The 25,139-nt window shown below is 41.3% G+C and overlaps 1 protein-coding gene across 3 annotated transcripts in view; it reads left to right on the top strand.

Annotated features, from left to right (window-relative positions):
- Positions 1-25,139, top strand: part of LARGE1 (LARGE xylosyl- and glucuronyltransferase 1) — a 291,152-nt gene that overhangs the window by 251,428 nt on the left and 14,585 nt on the right. For all 3 annotated transcript variants that reach the window (XR_007508668.1, XR_007508669.1, XM_049821626.1), the window contains exons 11-14: positions 7,627-7,790; positions 12,233-12,511; positions 19,288-19,434; positions 24,562-24,757. Coding sequence is in view for 1 of the 3 variants with exons in the window: in XM_049821626.1 (XP_049677583.1) it covers positions 7,627-7,790; positions 12,233-12,511; positions 19,288-19,434; positions 24,562-24,757 (786 nt within the window). In the remaining 2 variants the exon portion in view is untranslated. The remainder of the gene's footprint in view (positions 1-7,626; positions 7,791-12,232; positions 12,512-19,287; positions 19,435-24,561; positions 24,758-25,139) is intronic.

The raw sequence follows: 25,139 nt of genomic DNA, 5'->3' as shown, positions 1-25,139 counted from the left end.
AACAGATAGGGCTCTGAAACAAATATTGGAGGCAAAGAAATAAAGACTGGAGCATTTTTTCTGTCGATGTAAAAATGCTTACATGTATGTCTATGTGTACATACCTGTTTCATCCTTTCCTTGAAATATTCAAGCTGAAAGACCCCATGTGTTGCAGGGACAGGCTGTGGACAGGAGCCTGCCACACGCTCCTTGCCATAGACCAGTACTGTAAGTCCCCTTTATTCAGTATGTACTAAAATGAGATTACGCAGAGCAGACTCTTCTCTACAAATTGGTATTACAATCACCCCTTTGGCTTTTTTTGCAGATTCTGGATGGAAAATTCAGAATATGAACCAAATCCTCCTGTAAACACAGCCATTGACTCAAGTGGCCTTTGGAGCACGTCCTTAGTCACTCCATCCTACTTATTCCGTGCTATTTCCCCCTTCTTACTCCTTCTCTGTTATTTTGATGCAATGCAGGAGATTTTAGGGAAACCCGCAAAGGCAAAGCTCACAATAATCTTGAATTTGAACATTTCCTATTGGCTTTTAATGCTTATGTCCAGCATTTCATTCTAAAGGACCTACTGTAAAGCCTAAAATATTTCAAGAGGATCTTCTGTGTACCAGCCTATCTCTAGAGTTATGCTATAAGATAGATATTGTAAGCCTGATTTTAGCACACAGACACACTCAACCTTTTAGCATTCTCATAAAACTTCTTTCCTGCAGACAGCTTCTCACCAGGTACTTCTGACAAAGCATTAAATCTGAAGGTTGAATGGGGTGTCCCCTATTAGTGAAGCCTGTGTCGGGAACCAAAGCCCAGAGCAAGATCAGTGGGAAATTTATCACTAATTTCACTCAGTTTAAGAAAAGGACAGTAGATGCCCATTAGAGAAGACTTTCAGAAAACACAAGAAAAAATTCTCTGCAGATGTATATTTTCAGATTTTCAAATCAACAGTACAAAGAAACAGTGTAAAAAATCTAGTTCTCCCTGAAAACACTTGCTTAGGTGTATAGTTGCTTATCAAATGTGTTTTTACTTATTTACTTTGTTGTGCAAACCCAGAGATTCTTAATATTAGCAAATGGCTGTGCATGCCATCTTGTAATATCCACCAGAAAAGCAGGAGATTCTAGTACCATATAGTATAAACACTACTAACAAATTTAGACATTTTTGAATGTCTAAAAATAGCAAGCAAAGGGAGCTTCCAAGTCAGTATCAAGGTGCTGAACTTGCAGTTAGACTGATGCTTTGAGTACCCTTTGCTCCTGCGGAATTTCAGAATACTGCATCATTTGTAGGGCTGGGATTTAAAGTTACTATTTTGTCATGACAGAGTCTTTCTCTAGTAATAACAGATGGTATATGGCAGTTTTGAGGTGAAATCCTGACTTCCCCAGCTGTGCTGTTTCTATTATTACAACTGTTATTGTTATTAAATGCTGAGCTGGTAGCCCATCCTGTTAGTTGCCTGAAAGTTGCCGTTATACCACTTTCAGCTGCTTATATTATTGTTAGATGAGGGATCATGTGGACTGGTATTTTTGCTGTCATGCTGGTATGCCTCTTTTTTTAGTTTTCTCTCATTTTTTGAAGTGAAACATGGGAGAAAAGCTTGGGGAGTTTGCCCACACCACAAGTTCTGATGACCTATTCGTGGAGATACTCCATACCTCAGACAAGGAACTGACACTTGGGCCAGGAGCATGTCTTTGCCAACCTGGTGAAAACCTAGGCAAATTACAATGCTGAAAAATCATGGTTTACACATCGTCAGTAGTGTTTTCTCCTTTTTGGAGGCTCTCATCTCTGGAGACTCTTTCTTAGGAGTGCGCACGAATACATCTGACCAGATTATATATATTCCAGTGACACAGCAGAGTTGAGCATACTGCAGGCAGGGGACCTGGACAAAGATTGGCATTTTCTGTGACTCTTTCTTCTGAATGCTTCATGCCAGGTTCTGACTGGATAGTAGAGCTGAGAGCAGGAACCTATTTGGTCTCTATTCTAAGGGACATCCATTGCCCTCACTGATGTCCGGGCAGTGTGGAGGAGAGAAAATCCAGATTCGCATATAAAAGGGATGAAAGCTAGATCAAAGGCAGAAAGGAAAGAGTTAATTGAGCTGTAGGTTCTGGAGAGAGAGAGTTTGGAGCAGGAGGAGGAAAGGACAGATGGGTGCCTGTAGGTATAGGGAGTTGGCAGACTACTTGAACAGGGGCCGTGGGACTAGAAACAGGGCTGGGACTGACTTTAACCTTCTTGCCACACAAGAGGGAACAGGGCTAGGAATTATCTGGGGAAACAAAAGCAAGGAGACCAACCTGTCAAGGCACTGTGCTGCAAGGGAGGTCTAGGAACAGCTCAGCCAAGAAGGTTTGGCAGGGACCTGGAGAAAGGAGATGCAGAGGACTACCAAGATCTGACATCTGCAGCTGAGATCAAGGAAAGTTGTACTTCATATATCCGGAACTGTCCAAGAAGTTGCACATGCCTGAAAATTGGGTTCTTAATTGTGTTGATTATTTGCAGTCAAGATGAGCCCTTACTTCCATTTAGCAAGAGTATTAGCTACATTTTACACGCTGCAGCCAAATTCCTCTTGCTAGGTAGGCTTGCTCAGACACTATCCTCTTTGTCCTTAGCACAGCTTTGTTTTACAGAAGGCTCAATTTGACCCATAGCAAATGTACAAAATTTTATGGTGTGGGAGGAATAAAGGTTTAATTGACGTGGGATTAGTCTGGCTTTTATTACTAATCATTGGAGAAGCCAGAAGTACTTTATGTAGGTCATCCCAAACAAGACTCAGTGAATGCTTTTTCCTCCCAACATCATCATCTGCTTTGTTTATGCCATGCTAAAGGCAACAGTTAATTCACACACTTTGAAAGTGCTAAATGTTGCAGTCCAAATTGCCTGCTGGTGGGAACTGGGACAGCTACACAGGAGGAAATGAAACTGCTGCAGTTTATAACCAGATTATAGTTTCATCCTGGGCGGGTGTTAGTTTTCATCTCAGTGGCTAAGCTGAGTTGATTTTGTGCTATGAATCTTAACTGCACACACCTGGGAGAAGGAAAGATGATCTGAAAGTTAAAAGTTTTCCTCTAAACTGCTTAGTTCGTGTTGGTTAGTGTGATATTGAGTGAGTGACTTGAGCCTCGTGTCATCTCACCTCACCTTGAACACTTGATGAGAGAGAGATGCCTACATTAGGGGTTTTATCCCCTTCCCCAAGATCTAAGGAGCCTTTAGAGACATAACATTGTTGGTGGGGTTTTAAAATATCGCTAATCCCTAAGAAAATACTTCTGACCCTGGATTTTGGATTGGTCTCATCTGAGATAAAATCCTGTAGATTTTGGTGGGAAGTAAATTGTTTCTGTGACACAGCAGTTTAAAAAAAAAACCAAAGCCAAACACAAATTTGCTTACACTAGGAACAGCCTTAGGAAGGGAGATTTATGAGCAGACTGACCAGTTCGCTGGTGAAAGGTACATGTTGTGTGCCGTGTATCATATGGATCTACCATCTATCACATGGAGAGAAAACAGCACCTCATCTCATACAAATGTATTAGTCAGACAAGTAGACCTGGTAAATCATGACGATTTATGGTAGAGTTGAATACCTTCTAGCCTGCCTGTGCCTCTCTGGCCAGCCTAGCTTCAAACACTGCTTTTCCTGAGATGAAGGCTGCTCGCCTGCTACAGCTGGTTGCCCAGAGAAGTAACTTAGCATAATTTTTTTTATGTATTTGTCTCTTTGTTTTGGCATTATGCATGTCATGGCTGCCATTTTTATTTCTGGAAAAAGTAACATCCTGATGCTAATGAAAGCACTTGTTTCCCGCTACAGTATTTCCTAGGAGAACATCTACCATACACAGTCTGAAAATAATACATTTTCCAATTGCGAGCGTGTTTCCTAGAGGTGACATTTCCCACATGCTCAGTGGCAAGTAGCCTTAGCATTGAAAATCTTGTAGAAACACTGAATCTTATGCTAAGCAGGTACTCGCTTATGAGAATACATGCTGTCACTCTAAGGTTGAGAAGTCTTTGCTATATAAGGCATATTATTATAAATATAATGGAGGGGTCCATAATGGGGATGTCATCTTTTTATCAAATCCAGCTGATATTAAGGTCCTCATTTTGATGGTGCACTCTGTTTAAGTAAGCATCTGTTTGCCTAGATCTATCAGCATTCCCATTATAAACCCATCTTTTCAAGAAGACATAATGTGGGAGCAAACCTTAAACCAAGCTGTAAGTTCTTTGTCTGTAAATAAGGGATCCATGCAACACGCATGCTATAGGTAAGATTATATCATTGGAGAAATCTTCTGTGACCATGTAACTGAAAAAAATAGGAGGTATCTAAGAAAGAAGTAAATTTAAGGATATATATGTGTCTGTCTCAGATAATTCCCTGTCTTTTGAATGTCATGCATCTTTAACACTCTTCATTTTAAATATCTGTGTAAAAAACGGCATATGACTGTGTGCAGTAGGTATTTATAGGTTGTATGTATCTCTTCATAGTAAAGAGGAAGCAGCCTTTGTATGTGTATGGGATGCTGGGGCATGGGTATCTGAATGGATATATGAATGAGGGGAACAAAGAAAGTGAGAGAGGGGAAAGGGCTCTTAAACTGCGTAAAACTCTGCAGCACCCAGCTGTTGGTCCTGATAGTTTGTCCATGTCATACCGTTAGCTTCAGTGAGATAGCTTGTGAGCTTTTGGGTTTTGCTGGACCAAACCCAGAGTGCCAAGGAGAGGAGTTTTCACATGGATAATCACACGCTATTGCATTCCAGTGCCTGTCGCCTCACCATTGCAGGATAGGCCCATCCTTAATCCATATTGCTTGCCACATACACGGTGACAATGCTACGGGCCAAATCCCAGCCTGTCCTACCTGAGGGAGCACACCTTAAGCAAGTTGCGTTTGCCCAGCCTGCAGAGCATGGCTCCTAAGGCTGCCTACCAGTTTAGGCTCATGGTATGAGCAGGCAAGGATTGCACAAGCATTCCTGCAAAGTGCTGATGGAGCTGTGTCTGATCCTGCCAAGTGATGCCCACGTATTAGCCAGGGCTCTCGGACAGGCACGCCATGCCCCTGGCTCTTCTGGGGACTCTCCATGGCGTATGGACATAGCTGTCTCATCTCTTCTCTTGGGTCCCAGCACTACGTACAGTACTGAGCATGAGTCGTGGGAAGGGCCAGGGAGAACCTCACGGACTATCGGCATAGCTGCAGGCTTCGAAAAAGTCTGACAGGACAGACAAAATCCTGATCCTATGAAATGCAGCGGAAGGAGAAAGATTTCCCTTTCCCTGTAGCAGAAGGGATCTTCTGCTGTCTGCTGCTCTCCTTTGCCTCCATCACCAACTTCATGATTTGGAGATTTTCACCATCAAAATATTGGGGCCTCTAAGAAGCTGCGTCTCCTCTTCTTCCCCTATCCAGGGCTCTGCAGTGCGCAAAGCCGTAATTTAGTCCCAAATGTTATTCTTTAACTCATAATTAACTATTTATATACTCTTAGCTTGCAACCTGAATGTAATCTGATAATCATTCAGTGACTGCTTGGTTAGTAGCTGCTGTGCAATTATAAACTTCTAGCCTGGTCATTTGTATGTACAGCAGGATAGTAAGGTACCCCTGAAATGTGCTTTGCTATTGTTTTAACTATTTAAATTTCAGTCATCTCCTTGATAATTCTGTTAAGGGCATACTAATGTCTCTTTTCAAGGAAGAAACAGAAAGATACGATATTCTTTCTAGTCATTGTAAATATTGGGTTTAATTCAAATATTGTTTGAGTGTGATTTGGAAAATAAAGTACAGGCTCAGCTGAATGTTGATTTGTAAAGCAGAATGAATGAAACTCCAAGAATATGTAAAAGAACTCCTGATTTCTATGCCACCAAAAAAAGATCTTGATTTCAATAGAAGTTTTGCCTGAGTAAAGATTTGTCAAGATCGGACTCTCATCTTTCTAAAAGCAGTCTCTCCTGAGGGATGCTTTAAGATCTGTGCGGAACAACAGCACAGAATGAGATCCTGATCCAAAACTCATTGAAATCAAAGGAGGTATTCCCATTATTCAAAAGACGATTATAGAGTGATGTACAGGAAAATATCAGGAATTATTCCATCAGCCTTCACAGGAAAACATTCAGCTGTAAGCATTATTGTTGATGGCAACCATTATGATTATAGTTCCAAGAACAACAGCTCCTCTTAACACAGTATTAGAACAAGAAATACCTACATTTTCTGTTTTTTTTCTTGAAGATGGTGAAACTGTTACTTTAAATCATTCTGAACAGGACAAAAATAAGAGATTTTTAAATCTAAATGAATGTCTATAATTCAATAATTGTTTTGTTGCATGAAACGGGTTTGAAGTGCACTGTGATTTTATCAAAACTTGTAAAATTCCTATAAAATGAATATGTTTCTTATGTACTGATAAACATGCAATCATATTCTTCTTATAGGATGCTTTTAAGAAATAAAAAATAAAAGTGATACCTTTATTAATAACCTAAATTTTAGAGCAACACAAACAGAACTCTATTTGACATGTTAAGACCATATATAATTTTCATTTTCATTACATTTTGTAGTACATTTTACAGCAGGTATGACTGATTTTTCCTCTTAAATGAATGCATTTTAAATAATCTAGCCAGATGTTTGACTTTAAAATAATACAGTTCAGGGATGGAACTGGTCAACTGCATAGACATTTGGTCAGTTTTTCTCCTCCTCCTATTCCCAGAGCTAAACTTTTATTCTCTTAAAGCTACATGTCTATGTGACTTGGGATTGGATTGCTTTGAGATGCCCATTTTGACTTTGAAGGGGTTTGTTTTCAAAGGGAGTCAAAAAAAAACCTGTTCTCTGCTAATCTGCCATCCTTTGGATTTCTCAAATTAGGTATCCGGAAGTATAAATCCTGTTAAAATTGTAGGCTTAATTCTGGCACCTCTGCCGTTGAAAGAATATTTTCATTGCAAAATTGAACTGGTGCAGATACATAAAGCTCAAGAGATGGAATAATGATCAGTTAAAGATGTTATTTTTCCAGCTGTCTGTCCATGCTGCTAGCAGCAGTTACTCTTCTCCAACAGAGGCACCAGAACGGGAATTGCTCAGTCCAGCACGTACAAGCTTAATCTGCTGCTGAGTCTTGTCTACTGGAGCTGTATGTCTACAAGTGGTTTGAAACGCCGCTTCTAATAAGGAATAACATTATGCATCACGTTGGAGCATTAACTCTGAAACTTGGTGATTATTAAACTTGTGATTGTTTACTTTCATTGCTAGTCTGGATGCTGAAAGTATGTAGTACAGATAATATATACAACATACAGACCATAATACAATGGTCTGTCTGCCTTATCAATTCATTTACAAGTGCTTTCTTCTAATCTCTTGTCCAGTGACTTGCAGGAGCTAGGCTTGGGAAAACCCTGCTACTCTGTATGTTCCAGTGCCACTTCGCATTGCATCATGCTGCAAGTTCCCAACCTCCTCGTTCTCTCTGATTTGCTGAAATAATTAAAAAGAACTTATCTTTATGTCCGCTCTTTCCTTACAGCTCCAGAAACAGCTGTCTGAGCTGGATGAGGATGACTTATGCTATGAATTTCGTCGAGAACGTTTCACTGTCCATCGCACTCATTTGTATTTTCTACATTACGAATACGAGCCTGCTTCAGACAATACCGATGTAACACTGGTGGCTCAACTTTCAATGGACAGGTAGGGAAAATCTCTTGTTCATCTGGGAGCGTGAGGCAATGAATATTTTCTTACAGAAAAATCCAATTATGTAATGCTTTGGGGAGAGAAAAAACTGACTTTCTTAGAAACTTAGATGTCATACTGTAAGACCTTTCTTGAATTAGGAGTAACACATGTACATATCACACATGCATCCAGGCTTCAGCTCTGCGGTGCACACATGAGTGTGGGTAGAGTTCATAAGAGGCTGAATACTGGAACTGCAGGGGTTGTTACTTGTCAGGTTCTCAGGTGTTATTAGTTTATGGAGTTTTGCAACAACTTAGAAAAAACGGGAGATGTTTGTAATAGACTTAGGCAAGCAGTTGTAGCTGGCCAAGTTTTTACACACAGTATTTCCTTGTTAGACAACGTTAGTTGTGCTTTCATGGGCATTTTCCTTGCAGAAAATTTCAATTAGTGTTTTTTCTTACAGTGAAGATCAAATTTAAACATTTTAGTTTCAAATTGGGAAGTGGAAAATAAAACCTCTTTTTTTAATGTGCTAGCGTGAAATAAAAAATCTCCTTTTGAGAGGAGTCATTGCATTTTTATACAAATGCTGATTTTCAGAATAACATTTCTAGTTTAACTCTTCTCAACTTTCGGTTCTGATGTAAAGTGGAATTTAACTGGTATTTCATTGGGGAAAAAAAATCCATTTTGTGACAAATTCCACCTGCACCTTTCTGATTCCCACCATTGCAATTAGTTGTCATTTTTCAGAAGCTCTGAAAGCACAGTCTGGATGAGCCAGCTTTGTGAAATTTTGACTTGTCAGTCTCTTTTATTTCCTCCTGCTTCTCAGTTCGAATCTAGTCCAAACTTCGTAGCTACTGCTATCAGAGTGGGTTACAAAACAGGTCAGACTCTTTGAATATTAGCCAGAAACTGATATTTCATTTAGTGGAGCACATACCGAATACAACATGACTCATGAATACCACCACTGCTACACCAGTGGAAGGTCAGCAGTATTCCAGGAGAGTCAGAGGAATTCAGATCAACAAAACATTTACAGCCTGTTTTAAAAATAAACACGAACAAATGAGGGCTATTCTGTTTCGCCAGTGCCTCAGCACTGCATGCTGCACGTTGTGTTATGATTTGCTATGCGCATCGGTGTCTGTTCTATTGATTTTTAATTGAGGAAACATTTCTTAAGTGTTCACAAACCTTTGAGTAAAAAACTAAAGAAATAAATTAAGCCAGACCCTGAGCGAGTGCCACAGTAAATTAGTAAAGCTGGTGTGTGCACTTGGTATATTTTCCCCCCAGAATTTAATTCAAAAGAGTGAGCTGGGGCTCAGTGCTGATTCACTGGCACTGATGCAAAGTCTGAGCATCTGTTTCCTTTTCTGGATCCTCACTGGGGCACATGTTTTTATTGATAGACAGAACCACACATTTTTATTCAGGAAGAACAGCCCTCCTGATACTGTGCAGGAAAAATCTTCCCTGCTTCGTTGGTGTGTTGCTATAAATTATTGATTTGAGTTGGAAATACTTTCTTTCAACTAAAATCAATAAATAATATCATACCAAAGAACTGTTTAGCTGCTTTGTTTTCTTTCACATCCTTCAGTTACTGCCTTTTTTTTATCTTCTTTAAACCACTTCTATTAAACTCCTCCAGCATAGCTGTAGACATTTAAGAATAGTGTCTCAGATGTAAGATGACATGTACATAAACAATGCGCTATACACTACATTCCTGCATCATTCTTTCAAATGATCATCCAAGATGAGGAAAGGCAAAAAAGCACCTCCCAGTGTCTCCAATTATAGTCCTGTTGGAGATGAGACTGACATGGCTATCGTGACAGGCTTATGTTTGCCTGCGCTGTAGGCTTGGGAAATGGAAGCAAAGAGTGCAGTTCAGGAGCTAACATTAATGTCTTTACGTGATAGAAACTTTGAGACAGACTTCGTTCAGTGTTGTTCATTATTGGTTAATTGCCACCTTGTATACTGATGTGACATTTTCTTGGATAAGGGCTTGGTTGCATCACTGCACGTCTTTTGGCCAGGCAGCCTTTTTAAAGGCATGGAAGGTACTTGGGGTTCAGAAATCAGAGTGGGAGTTACAAGAATGTGAGATCAGGATATGGACAAGGAAAGACACAAATTAGCATTACACCGCTTGAAGTCTGGGTGAGAATGAGTTGTAAATCGGTTGAGTATTCTTAAGAAGAAAAGTGAAAACAAAGAATCTCACAAAACAATTGAATTCCAGCAAAATTCACTGGACTGAAACAGACCTTTAAAAAATTTACCATCTAAATGATGACCTCATTATTATGCAGTATAGCAGTACATTTATTTTCTCTAGAGTCCTTAAGAGAACGCATTCCTCAAGATAGCTAACAAAACCAAAATCACTTGGCCATGTTGTGCTTAGAAACAAGTAATTCTAAGTTCTATGGTCAAAGGGGACTGTTGTAACAACCTACAGAGAGCAGATAATGGAGCATCACTCAGCAGTCCCTGTATCAAACTCGTGGAAGTGGAGCTTGTCAATGAGAACGACGCAGCAAAATGGAGTATTCTGAAGGGCACTAAGCTGTCCAGCTGGAAATTTATACCAGCAAAACCCAGTTCCCACTTAACTATCCTGAAAAGCTTTGCAGGCATTATCAGGTGTGCCGTTTAAATAAGTTATGTATGCCATTTGTCCACTGCGTGGAGTCCTTGAAAGGCATTTTGCTGCATTTCTTGCTAGGCAAGTATTCCATTTTTAAGAGGCTGCCCTAAATCTTAAGTGCTGATGAATTGGAGTCTTCTGATTAATAGGTTTCCACCATGTTGGAAAAAAGGAGAAAAAAAAAAAGGTATATTTCTCTATTTATTATTTGTACAATCAAAAGCCTAAAGCTGTCACATACTTTTTAGATCTTTTTTATCGATTTGTGTTTCTAATTCGGCTGTATGTTTCAGGCTGATAATAACCTTTGTTTCAATAACAGATAAAAAGAAAATAATGTACCAGGTGTAGACTAGTAAAGGTAATATCTCATATCTAAGAAAAAATGATTATATCATCTTGGATGTCATCACGATCCTTCAGAAATGGAGAAAAAAGCTATTAATGTTAAATCAGAATGTGTGTTTGCTGCTATATCATTCCTTTCTGCTGCAAAGCTTAGGGAGATAGTAGGAGGGGGAAATTATTTTCTCTGATTACGATGATGCAGAAAACTTTTCTTGTGTTCTGTATAAATATTAATAGGAAAAATCTAGTAATGTGGATTTGGAAGGGAGAGAAGATAATCATGTTGCATAGTCTAGTCTCCCTGTTTTTTAATAGAATATCTGGCTAGGCTGCATAGGTTCATTTCCCTTTGTATTAACTCAAGAGGCTTTGTAATCAGTCCTTGCTGTATTTTTGGGTGGCATAGCTTAATCTCTAGGCAATTCTCTATAAATTACCTGAAGTGCTTAAATGATTTTGACCAGGCTGGGTTTGATTTACGTTTGTGTATGAGATCTTTTGTTGTCATTTTCATCAATAGTATTGTAAGTGCTTGAAGTTTTAAAAAATATACGTTGATACAACCTGTTTTAAAAATGATTTAATGAAATTTGCCATATTGCTAAAACATACACAAATTAGTACTTTAAATGATGGTTTTGTCTGAAATGCCCATGTCTCTCCCTCCTTCTCTCCTTACTCCCTACACGTAGTAAATCCCATTTCTATAGATGTGTCATCCTTTTGCCCTTTCCCTGACAGTGACTTTTCTTCTTGTCAATGCAAATGTTCATGTAAGTCAGTTTTCCCTTGACCTATCACTATTAACAGCTTTTAAGATCTAACTGCCTTGCAAAAATTTGGGCAAGGTTTTTCTAAACAGGAGGTAAAATGATCTGTGGGTCTGTACACCTTTCTCCTCCACAAGCCTGTTAAAGAGCACTGTAGCATGTTGGTATGTGGGAATAGCTTGACCTGAAGTGTGAATTGGGCACTAGACACTGTTTAAGATTCTGAGACTCCTGTCCTGTAAGTAGATCCACATGGACAGATCCCTGCAACTGCTCAAAGCTCCCATCAAATGAAGTCCTATCGTCCATGTGGGTTTTCCTGCAGCATCAATGCTGTAGGCAGGATGGATGGTGTTGATTTCACCTAGCTTTATGTTTCTGAGTTGTGGATGTGTATATCTGAGCTAGGGCCGTCTTAGGCTCCCTGGTATTCAGTGGAGATAAGTAGGCTTATCTAGGGTGAAGTCCACTTGTCCAGGAGACATCAACTTACATGAGATGAATTGTGCTGTAGAAATATTTATTGCTTTCCACAGCGTATAAAGTGACCCCAATCTGTCTCACGTAGAGCCAGATACCTGCATTTGATCAGATGAACCCAGGCAAAGAGTCCCAGACAGAGAGACAGCCTTTTCTTATTCTCACCCTTCCTCTTTCAGGCTCCAGATGCTTGAAGCCATCTGCAAACACTGGGAAGGTCCGATCAGCCTGGCACTCTATCTTTCTGATGCAGAAGCCCAGCAATTTCTGCGCTACGCCCAGGGCTCGGAAGTACTTATGAGCCGCCACAATGTCGGCTACCATATCGTGTACAAGGAAGGCCAGTTCTATCCTGTGAATCTGCTAAGGAATGTGGCCATGAAGCATATCAGCACACCATACATGTTTCTGTCCGACATTGACTTCTTGCCCATGTATGGACTCTACGAGTACCTCAGGTAAACAGACAGCAGAGGAATTCCCACGGTCACCCACGTTTTCGGCCCCTCCACACCCCACCCTGCTCACGTATTCCCAAAACAATGCAGTTTGAGCAGATCTGAAAGAGGCAGCTTATAGGTGTTTAAGGTGTGACAATGCCCAGCAAGGCACAAGCATTTTTAGGGTAGAGGAAGGGGCTGTAACTGGAAGTAAAGCAATACGGTTATGAAAGAAAAAACTCAGGTCTAAATGTGAGCCCTGTTAGCCATCAGAATAATTCCCTCAGAGTAGCAGAAGAATCAATTTGAAAATTGAGCTGGACTAAGTATTATTAAATGTGCAAGAGCATCCTGTATTAGCGGAGATGTGAACCAGGCGATTTCCCTAAACATCCCTGGTTCTTAATGTCAGTGACAGAAAAAACATGCAAAGCATTACGGAACTTGTCGTCCCTGTGACACGCTCTTAATGCAGTTCCGTATCTGAAAAGAGGGTGATAGTCTCACCAGCTCAAAAATATGACGGCAATGCCAGCACCTGTCAGGGCAAAATAATTAGCATAAGGAAACTGGGAAGAGTAACCTCAGTGTGTATTGTATCCTAATGAATGTGAGCAGGTTGGGCTGAGCAAACTACAGACCTCTGATCCATTAACTGAGCTTTTTTTAAATAAAGACCTTTTCCCCCTGGAGGGGCTGGTCAGCTGAGGCCAAAGCATAGAGCAAGGAGGACACCCTGTGGCCAGACAGGAGGATTTCAGTTCCTTAGTCCTGACCAGTTTTGCTTTTCATCTCTGTTCTAATTTGGTAAAAGTTGATCAAAGTGTTCCAGTGACGGTCTGCCCATAGGTGATCCCATTCAGTCCATAGACCCGGCGTTTTGGAATGTAAAGGGAAATACACCTTCCGATATCATAAACTTATGGAGGAATTCCTTTGTTTCAGGCTTAACAACTCAGTAAGCATCTTCTTCTCACTTCTCCCTCATGTGGAAAATTATTTGCCTTTTTCAATTTCTGCATCCATGTACGGGGCCAAATTCACTATTCAGAGGGCTGGAGCACCTATCCCGTGAAGACAGGCTGAGAGAGTTGGGGTTGTTCAGCCTGGAGAAGAGAAGGCTCTGGAGAGACCTTATCGCAGCCTTCCAGTACCTAAAGGGAGCTTACAAGAAAGAGGGAGACAAACTTTTTAGCAGGGCCTGTTGCGATAGGGCAAGGGCTAATGGTTTTAAACTAAAAGAGGATAGATTTAGACTAGATGTAAGGAAGGAATTTTTTACAATGAGGGTGATGAAACACTGGAAGAGGTTGCCCAGAGAAGCTGTGGATGCCCCATCCCTGGCAGTGTTCAAGGCCAGGTTGGATGGGGCTTGGAGCAACCTGGTCTGGTGGAAGGTGTCCCTGCTTATTGCACGGGGGTTGGACTAGATGACCTTTAAAGGTCCCTTCCAACCCAAACCATTCTATAATTCTGTAGCTTTTAAGACACTGGGTTTTAGTAATATCACTGAAGTTTCATTTCACTGTGTCAGCTTGTTTCCCAGTTGTTTTAAGGGTATTTCTTTTTGACTCGTACCATGAGGACTCCAAAATCATTCTGTCCCTTGCACACGTTAGCTGTCTCAAGATATATGTAGGGACAGTTGTTGTTGTTAGCTTCTCTGCTCTTTGACATTAGTGTTGCATACTGTTATATTTCTTCCGATCAATGCTGGACACAGTAAGGATAGCAGCTGTTGATACTGGCATGTAGTACTAAAAAAGCAACTTGTTCCTCCATGCTGCTTCGCAGTGCGCTGATGGGAGCCAGCACTGAAAGGAAAAAGAGAGGAGAGAAGACAGAATGACATACCACAATATACTTGAGATATTACAACCATAGAAATAATTCTCATATGGTGATAATGTATTGTAGAACTAAATGCACAGAGATGCAGCCCATTAGTGCTGTTTCAAAACAAAAACAGATTCACAGTGAAAGCTGTTGCATCCAAGACCTTGTGTTACTCTGCCAGCTTTTCACGAGGCCCATACTGCCTTAACTCTGACTGTGAGTCTCTGTTGCCTGGGAATATCGAAATTCCTAATCTGCTACTGCTAGCTCTTTAAAAAGGGATTGGATTTTTTTGCCTGTGGACTAGAGGCTTTTGTTGCTTTTTCAATAATGATTTTTCTGAGCAAAATAGCAGGGAGGTGCAGTGAGATTATTTTAAATACGGATACTCTGTATCTTTCTGCATTGACTGTTCCCACCACCTCTGCAAGTAGCTGATTAGTGCTATCTATCTGAATGGCAGCAATTGTTTGTTAGAGAGACGTACAAACATTTTCATCTTTATTTCCTCAGATAGAACAACCATAAGCAAATAGATATAGAGTGGTGTTTCAGGCATCTCTTTGTACAGGATGAGCCAGACAAGTCCCTCTCACTTTGCATATACTGTATATTGTCTCTCTACAGACAATATATTCTCAGAAAGAAAGGAATTTTGAAAAACATTTTCAACATATTTTGAAGGTGTTGTATATGAAAGGTTACAGCCAGTTTTGAAGAAGAAGCTGATGGAGCTGATGGTTACCTGTCCCTCTAGGTATCTATTGCTAGCACAGATTTGTGCTAATTGAGCTTTTTCACAGCTGCTAAGTAAGACCACTTCAATGCTTTTTATCTCCATCAAACAACCCTTTTTGTCCTACCTTACTCTTCTCTGAAGTACAAAAGGAAAGAAATGTATCATTTAAAGATTTCCTGTTTACGAAACTCGCTTTCATGGTCTGTGCTGAGTCGAAGAAGTCTTTTGTCACCTTCCCTCATTAGTAACTGAGGTCATCTTGTCATTGCCCCAGAGGTAAAGGCTCTTTCTGGTTGCTACAAGTAAGGTGTGGGGGTCATCCTAAAGGTTCTTCTAACATAAAATAACTAGACAGGCTGCTTATCTACAGTTGTCACAGCTAACGCTAAAGTTCTTTACCAGACACATTTGTGTAAAATATGCTCTGCGCTTCCAGTGACACATTTAGCATGAATTGGGACCTGGCATCCGATCTCTATCCACAGGTTTTATACTTGTCCCCTGCAACTTGAGTTGTGAAGTATTTCTGGTTGTTCTTCAGCATCTCAGCAAGAGACACACTTCATGTTGTGCGTATTGTTATTTATTTGTTGGATGCTTTTGTAGGCTACGAATTCATTGCTTTTGCAGAGAGGAAGAACGTTCTAATGAATTTCACAGTGGACTGACAACTCTCCAGATCTCTACCACAAACTCTGTGACTGCCGTATTTGTTGATCTCACTCTAACTACTTACCAAGTCCTGATGGTGGAAGCTAATTTGAATTAATGGACTCTATTTTTTTTCCAGAATTCAGTGCTTTAAGATTAGATTGCTAAACTTTCTGTGCCTGAGCTTCTCTATCCTCCAGAAATGGGAATGATATTGCTATCTGTCCCCAAGAGGATGGGAATTCTGTGTTAATTTTTGGAAAGAACTGTGGGGATTAAAAGATTGATATCAGCGTGCTGGAGTTCATTCAACCTCTGAGGAGGCTCTTCATTTCTTCCATGCTTTTTGACAAATAGGGTTGATTACCAGATTTAGAAATTTAACCCAACCCGCACTGTGTCAGAATGACACACTTAAGGTCTGAACACAAAGATGCCTGGGAAACGGTCTCCTGGACAACAATAGTAAAGAGAAAGCTCTTCATAAAATCATATATCCTTGTTTTGGGATTTGGGGAAAAAGGACAGATAAAGGAAAATGGATACTGAATCGCTATTACTGAATCTAAAAAACAGGCCTCATAAGGGTAGTGCAGGAATTCAACAGTTTTCCCAGTGCTAGTTTGCAAAATAACCAAATGTAATCCCTACATTGCAACATCAACAGTGAAAATTTTCCTATTCCAAGTATCACAGAACGAGTCAACCAGCCAATGGCACCACTGCTCGAAACAGGAAGAAAAGTCACCCTACAGAAAAGGAATAGTAGATTTGCTTCCAGTTGGAAGAGGTTAGATTTTCAGCTGGTTGTCTGAGGAACAGACTGCCAGCCAAGTTATCAGAAGAAAACAGGAGTTTTTTTCTCTACCAAGTCTTCCCTGCCATTAGCACAATTTACATGGCCTCTGTTGTCCTTTGTCGCTCAGGTTAAACACCTGGAAGTCAGCACTGGTTCCTTCTTCCCCTTACAATAATCCTTTCTGTCATCTAGTCAGGCTGTTCTACTCAGAGTTCAGTGCTGCTGGACTTCTTGACTGAGCATGTCTCAGCTCTTGGCTCGGTTTTGGTGAACGCCTCCACTTTGACCTTACCAACATGCACCTCAGATGCTCACATATGTCTTGAAAATCTTTCTACAGAGATTATCCCGCTAGTCTATTTCACTCTTGAAGTACCTCCACCAGTTCTCTGTGTTTGACTGTATCCACTGCAAGCATCTTGTTTTCAGACCTCTGCTTCTCTCCACTGACCTGACTTTTTATGTTGACCTTTGACGGTGCAAGGGATTTCAGCGTCTTGTATCAGTTTGTTCTCTCTGCCTTTTGGTTTTCTTCATGAAGGTACTGCCATCTGTTCTTTCCAACAGTTCTGCCAATGACACCTATATTAAATTTGCAGATGACAAGAGTAGGGAGTGTGCAGAAAGGATTATTGATATCCTCATCATTTTTGTGCTTGTATCCCATATCTTACAAAATGAAGCATGTTCAACACTAGTTTCAACACAACTTGCTCTGACAGTCTCTGCTGTTACTCTTGCTTGATACCTATACCTAGTTCAGCTGTGTTCAGCTTCAGACTGTGAACTTTGGTGGGCAGGATTGTCTCCTACTCTTTGACACTGCCAAGCACAGCAAGGCCTTGATTTTTCCCTGGGACTTCTGAGCTCTTCATCAAACAGAGATAGTGACAGCCATAAATGGAAGCTGCTGTTTCTTTGCAGTGCCCGAAGGGTGAGCGTCACTGCGAATGTTACTTGCTCCTTCATAGAACTGAATCCCCAAAGCTCTACCGCTCGAGGCTGATAGATTGCACAGAGTCCAGAAAGCCTGAGATGTTGGAAGAGAAACTATGTTAGTGTCCCCTGCTTTCAGAGAAGATGTGAAGGGCAAGAAACATTAAGAGCATCATAAAGACTGGATCCTGGCACTGCTCAACGGTTCTGGAAGGTCGTGAGGCTGATTGTGAAGGAGTCGTTTATTTACATGCAGATATCTCAGCCATTAGCGGTGGTGAGGGAGTAGCTAGTGAAGAAAGTACAAAAAAGTTTTAAGATGCTGTTAAACTCCTTCAGTTGTGAAAAGTTCACTGGAATGTGGCAGGGGTTCTTTAAACAATGCAAACTTTGCAGTAAGGCTCTGAGAACAGATTTCTTTTTATAGAACAGGCCTATAGGGTGATGTGAATTCTCTAAAATTCAGATTTTATTAAATAGCCCTGCTCTTCTTCTATTTCTCTGTTGGCAATATAAATGAATTCTAGGTATTCTGGGCCTGGAAAAGTGGTTGGCTTGGTCCTTCTGTTATTATGACAGTGATCCCAATTCCTTCATCTTATAAGGCTGTAGAGAGTTTGCTGCTTGTCAACATTGTCCTTGATTGCTTGTTGCAGTAACATAAAAGCCAGGACAGTGAATCCTGTTAAAGGGAACTGACTTTGACAGGGAGAGAGAGGCATATTTCTCCTATGAAATACAAAGATAATGAAAGGAAAATCGAGACAGAGTTATTTCTAATGACAAGCATAGTAAGATTCAGTTTGAGGATGGAAAAGTAACTTCTTTTTCTTTTTCTTTAGGTCTTAGTTTGTTAGGAAAGAATAGACTGAATACCTCTGGCAGGCAGGGCGTAAAGTTGCTAAGCTGTTGCTCTCCTGGGGCAGTCGTCCTAAGGCCCCTGCCTGGAGAAGGGTCCTATTGTGCAAAATGCAGTATGTGCACACACCGAAACAGTCTCTGCACTGAACAACCTGCAGCAAAAGAATGGAAAAAGCAAGGTATCTCAGGGCATCCAGTGCACAGCTCTTCTCTGCAGGAAACAGCCTCTTTGCCCTATGTACAGAGCCAAGCACAAATGAGCTCTGATCTCTGGGCACTACCATGCGCATGATTAACAATACTCAAAAAAACACTGTTAATGTACAGTTTTGCTGATCTGCACCATGTCCTGATGCAGTAGATCTGTGCCTTGCCTTGACTAAAGACCGACCATCACAGCAACAGTGTTCTTGAGAGCAAATATCTGGTCCATAGTGATATTAAGGTAACACTCACCTTGCAGGACATATAGAGCTCTAAAGCAGAGGTAAAAAGCAAGTTTGACGGCACAGCGTGGCACAGAGAATAGCTAGGCTGAAATGCAACCAACCTTTCCAGCTCCTCATCTTGTAAAGTCCCACTAAGTCCTGGATAAAACCCATTTTGTTTTAGAACTGCCGTTGACTGGGCAGTTCTTTCCCATATATGTAGTAACATTCAATTATGGTTCTCTTAAATGGGTGGTCAGTTGGCCGTGCTCAGAGTGCTAGTTCAGCTCTGTGCAGCCCTGGACATGCAGGGCAGCATTGAGCAGTCAAACACACAAGTTCTTTTTGATCTGTGGTAGTGTCCCTGCTCTTAGAGCAGCAGACCAAAAGTAGAAGAAAATATGAAGCACCCCTGGGAAAAAATGTGGGTCATAGTTACATTTACAGTATCAAACTGCCCTTTGTCTGCACTTTATTTTGAAAAGCCAAGTGATTTGCTCAGTTTAAAATTTTCCTGCTTTTATTTGTTGTTTCTCTTTGCCAGGAAGTCCGTCATCCAGCTGGACCTGGCTAACACCAAGAAAGCTCTAATCGTACCTGCTTTTGAGACCCTACGCTACCGCCTCTCCTTCCCCAAGTCAAAAGCAGAGCTGCTATCTATGTTGGACATGGGAACCCTCTTCACTTTCAGGTAATGGAAAGTACTTTTGCTGAATCTGTGGTCATTATCTCTAAAGATCTTCTTGATGTTCTTGTGAATATTTGATTTTTCTCTCTCACTGTCAGCTAGCTAGCTCCATTAAGAAACCTATTGGAATATTTTTTCCCCTTTTCACAGAGAGGCAGTGAACAGGATCATATGTGGATATATTCCATCTGTAAGCTCAGCATTTTATGTAGTATTATAGTCCTCTACTGAAGGACTTCAGTTGTTAAATTGAATTTGTTTTATTTTCATCATTTTTTTATTGCGCTACAAAATCAAGCGCGACCATTACACTCATGTGCGTGTAATTTGCTTTTTGGCTGCCAAATACTATCCGGATAGCTGTGTGCCTCATGTGACCAAAAATAATTTCTCTCTGCTCGTTGGTTCGCTTCCTTACTGACTTACTGGAAAAACAAATGCAGGCTTGTCCTGTGCTCTTTTGAAGTGTGAAACAGCTGCTTAAACAGCTTGAGTTTCTCAATGCAGAGGTAAAACTGTACCCTGAGTATAAGTTGAGAAGCGAAGAACACCTAAATTTGGAGCTCCTCTCAGAAGCAGACTCCTTCTGTGGCTGTGAACAAGTCACTTCTATTATCTGCCAGACTCTTCGGTTTTAAAATGCAACTACCAGGGGTTAACAGCCTCTTGGGCATGTGTGGTAAGGTCTGATTAGCAGACAATTGTAAAGCATCGCAGCGATGGGAAGAGTACAATATTGCCTTATGATGTTGCACAGAGAGGGGGCCTAGGAGACCTGCGCTCTCTCCTCAGCTCCACTACTGCCCTGCTGGGAGGAGGTACACGAATCAGTTCACTTTCTTACATCTCTGTTCTCCATCTCTGAAATGCAGGTAACAATGTTCACCTCTCCTTTTTACAGTATTTTGAGATCTAGAGATGAAAACTATGAAAAAGCTAGGTATTATCCGTGGCCGGTGGAGCTCTTTATCACCTCTCCCATCCTTCCCTTACTTTAGAGCTTTCCTCACACTTCTTCCATTCCCCGTCTTACACACCTCTCTCGTTGCAGCAGCCACCCTTCCCTCAAGTGGCTGCATGCACACATCATAGCAGACAGCCTGTGTGAGCCTGGAAAACATAATTCTGACGCTACTTCTACCAGTGACTGCCTTGAAATAGAAACTTGAGGCAACTGAGAGAGGCATGCCTCTCTCTGGAAAATTACTTAAGAATACTGATAGAGCAAGTGCCTTCACTCTCCCATCATTCTGTAACAGTCAAAGACGTACAAATTAACAAGAGATTTGTTGATAGAAACTAATTGTTTCTCCCACAGTTGAAAGAAAAAATCCTTCCAGTGGAAAATAACACCCTCAGGATTTTCAGATGTTACATTCCACCAACAATCAAATTTTCAACTTGCACAGCAGTGGCCTTCCACTACAGATTTCATCTTCAAGCTATAGAGCGTGTTGGCGTATTAGGTACACAGCCAGCTTTGCAGATCCTTTCTCAAGTCTCACTCAGGCAAAAAAGTCTTTAACATCAGTGGGAGTTTTGCCAGAGCAAGGTTAAATGAGAATTGAAGGACACGCGGTCTGTAGCTGATGTACATATTAATGTGTAGGACACATTTTACAAATGCTTCCCCAGTTTGCTTTGGCTCATTTCATTGCTCAAATCTATCAACAGCCACAAAGCAGCTGTGATCTGGGCTGAGAATTTCCACCTCCACCTTCAAGGTGCTTTAATAACACTGCAATTCGAGGCTGAGCGGGTGGGAGTGAGCTGGGGAGGACTGCTGTGACAGTGATTGCTGAGAGCGCCTGCAGCATCCCAGTCCCTCACACCACATGGTAGATTACAATCTTTCCCTCACTGAAATTGCTTTTGTCACCTCTTTTCCAAATGGTGACCTTTTCTACCTCTGGGCAGCTAAGAAGTACAAAACGGCTCTCAATTACATCCCCCAGTCACCACCAGAAGAAAAAAGGGAAGACGTGAGCATCTGCGGCTGGCAAGGTGCGCAGCGTGGAAGCCCTCTGCAGCAGCGGGTTGCTCTGTGCCAGCTTGCTGGTTTTGTTTGCCTGGCCATGCCTCACGAGGATGCGCCCGCTCGGTGCCTGGGTAATAGCTGACGAACGGCAAATGTACTGCCGACACAGCTTTCAGGCACCGGGGAGACCGCAGCTGGTAGAAGACACATCGTATTGAGGAAACGTAACCAGCAACAACCGATTAACTAATTAACTGATTGCGTCCACAATCCAGCAAAATGTTTCAGCGTGTGAGAACAGAACTGGGAAAGTTTTTCTTTCACCGAATCATCTTTCTCACTGAAACGGGAAGCTCTGAGCGAGGCAGGGAGGAAGGACACTTTGAGAAGAATAATGATTTTATTTATCTGAGTTTACTATAGTTTTGAGATTTTATTTTAAACAAAAGCAATCGATAATGGAAATGACACATTTGATCCAAAGCGGGGGGGAGGGGCTGTTTTCCAGTTGTTTTCTATGAACCGTGGGAAAGAAACTCATCACCATTTTATGGAGATCGAATGATTTGGTTTGGATTTGTCAAAATTGCCAGTGCAGTGAAAAATATGTTGGTCGCAATTTTCACAAAGTTCTCCTGGGAGTCAGTGAGATTGAGTGTGGCCTTAAAATTAAATGTGTATTTAAATCTTTGAGTGAGAGGGGCCTGAGCAGGAAAATTAGATTTATTCATTTGTCCTGTGAGATGGAAGACCAAGACAGACAGCAACCCACTTCTCACAACTGCATCACCAAGAGTAAAGTCTGTTGGAAGTTACTCACTCCCGTATGGTAGCTTCCTCTGTATGGACATCCATGTAATGGTGTGTGCATATCTTACTTTGCAGTAAATTTCATGCAGTGATGAGTCATTGGCCAAGACCTAGCTCCAGCAGATTATGTGTGTGTGTATATATATGTAGACCCATATGTATTGTATGTACAGAGATGTATGTAATCCTGAACTCTCACAATTCTTGTTTCCAATCTAATTATTCCTTTATAATTAGTGCGTGCACACCTCATTTGGGCATCCTGTGTTCATTTTCCTCTTTGTCCTGACCTTAGCCATACTTTTGTCTTCCTCTTTCCCTCCACTCACGTCAGTCACTCTGAAGAGGCGAGTAGATCATCTCTGTATTATTTTTTTTTGGTGCAATCAGGTCTATTCCTTCCTTTCTGCTTTGTATTGTCTCTCTGATCTCACCTCCATACTTTCCCTTCATTCTCTCTTCCCAATTTATTTTTTTTTCCTGCTGATCAGTTCTCTCAACTCACAGAGGTTATACTTGAGCTGCTGTAACTGCTTACACTGATATCCCCAAAAAGGGTGGAAAGAAATTGATAGTTTTTATGGTTAGTGTCCTGGACCCCCTCTGTTTAAGCCACTGGGAGAATGTTACTAGAACAAAAGCAGCATTTGACTGCTTCTCTGCAGGAATCTCTCAATTAACCAAAGTTTGTATGGGGCTTTGAAGATACAAATCACTTTGTAAGTGTTTAGTAGTCATCATTATTATTATGATCATAATTAATTTCAAAATGCCGGAGGTAGGATTTTAGAAGATACAGCATCCTCCACAATCCCATATCATTTTATATCCCACATTGTGATTGTATTTTGTTTGCAGCATAGATAGCTGCCCATTGGTGACTGGGCAGGTTACCCACTCACTTCCAAAAGAGCAAGAAAAAGGATAGGCTTTTTGGACATGATTCCAAAGGGCATTATGGATTGTAAGCATCTTTGTGAATCCGGCACTGATTTCTAATAATCTCTAGAGAATTAATTCACCGTCAGTTTTTTTAATACAGAAGGGCTTTGTTTTTCCAGGTCCCCAAGCCAGATATCTGAAAGTGTTGCAACCTATTTACAGTTTAGAAATGCAGCCTTCAAAGGACCATGCGTTACTTGGGACCCCAGCTCTATCCTAATAATTCTGTCCTCCCATAGTGCCCCTGAACAAGGAGAGTCAGCAAAGCTGAACACCTCTCCGTTTTGACTATTACAAGCCATACAAATATACAGTCCAAGTTAAAACTCCTAGGTTGTGATTTTACATCCCTGTTATTAGCAACGGCTCGCAATGTTATGAGAATTTCTGGGGTTGAAACATTACCTCAGATCCTAATTCTGCAAATGTTTAATGTCCAAATCCCTTCACTTCTAGCACGAGTCATCCCCGTGAATTCAATGTACCTTACATTACAAACTGGCAGGATGTTTGTTTTGCCCCTTCTGTTACGCATCTCTGAGCACTGTAATACAGATGGCCTGCTATGCCTTTGTTTCATTATTTAATCTATGAGTCTGCAGAAAGAGCCTGTCTCATTGATTTTTGGAAAGGTGTAAGAAGAATAAGTGGGCGAGAGAGTCATTGACCCTGGCACTAATGGGGTGGATTCAAGCTGTGCTTGGAGGAGACCTGCTGTGACCTAAACAAGATTAGCGAAGTATAAAAGGATCTTTTTCTGTAAATCAAATTGATTACTTGCCTGAGGATCACATGGGTACTCCCCACAATGTAGAAAGTACAGCAGAAAGCCTTTATGTAATATTTTACTTACTAATTTAATTATGCACTTTGGCTCCTGCTATAGTAATAACAGTAATTAATAAAACGGAACATCTATCCAGAGCTGCAGCTGTCTCTCATACAAATTATAAAATTGCATATAAAACAGATCGTGAATGTCACTGTGGTGTAGAAGTAGCTAATTTTAGGGACCTTATCTGAGCTACAGAATTTCACACTGATTTTAGAGCACTGATACAGCCGCTTGGTTGCTAGGAACGAGGCACAGCACTTTGTAGTGCAGATGAACTGTCTGTGTACTTCGTAATTGTTTCTCACATTAGCATTAGGTAGTGTTTTCACACTATCCTTCACCAACGAGATGTGTTTAAGCATTGAGCACGTAGAGGCTCTGGGAAGCATGCTGGAAATAGTCCTAGAAATTGCCTCCAATATGTCCTGAAAATGATGATGTGAACTGTAAGCTAATGTCCTTATTTTTGAGCATTTCATCTAACAAGTAACATTTTGTTGCCTCACCAAGATGCGTTCTATCTAATTGCCCCCCCCCACGTCCGTGCCATTTATGTCTGTTTCAGGTATCACGTCTGGACGAAAGGGCATGCGCCAACGAACTTTGCCAAGTGGCGAACAGCCACCACCCCTTACCGCGTCGAGTGGGAAGCAGACTTTGAGCCATACGTTGTTGTGAGGAAGGACTGCCCGGAGTATGACAGGCGGTTTGTTGGATTTGGCTGGAACAAAGTAGCTCACATCATGGAACTGGATGCACAGGTGAGGAGACGACGCCGGCGTATCTCGCCCAGGGCTGGGCAGCAGGGTTGTGAAAATGAAATCTGTGGTCTGTAGGAGGGCCTTAGGCTTTGCATCACCAAAGTGCTCATCTGGCCTTACTGAGTTCGTTAATGAGTGCTTCTTGAATTGGGAACATGCGGTTTAGTCCTTGTCTACCATTAAAAGGAGAACTGAGCCTGAGTTTCTTTGTCAGTGCTGAGAACATCGTTGTTTCGCCGTGGCACAAGCCCCGCAGTGCCCACCTCTTGCCCAACAGTGTGCCTGAACATTGCAGCCCTTGTTGCCAGTCTCATCACCTTACTAGGGGTTCTGTAGACCTAGCTGGAAGTTTTTCCGTTAAACAGAGGTTGGCGTGTCCCAA

This window comes from Accipiter gentilis, chromosome 18, assembly GCF_929443795.1.
Source record: "Accipiter gentilis chromosome 18, bAccGen1.1, whole genome shotgun sequence".
In the NCBI taxonomy this organism is placed as follows: Eukaryota; Metazoa; Chordata; class Aves; order Accipitriformes; family Accipitridae; genus Astur; species Astur gentilis.
The sequence above is the reverse complement of the archived record's forward strand: the minus strand, read 5'-3'. Positions and strand labels throughout refer to the sequence as shown.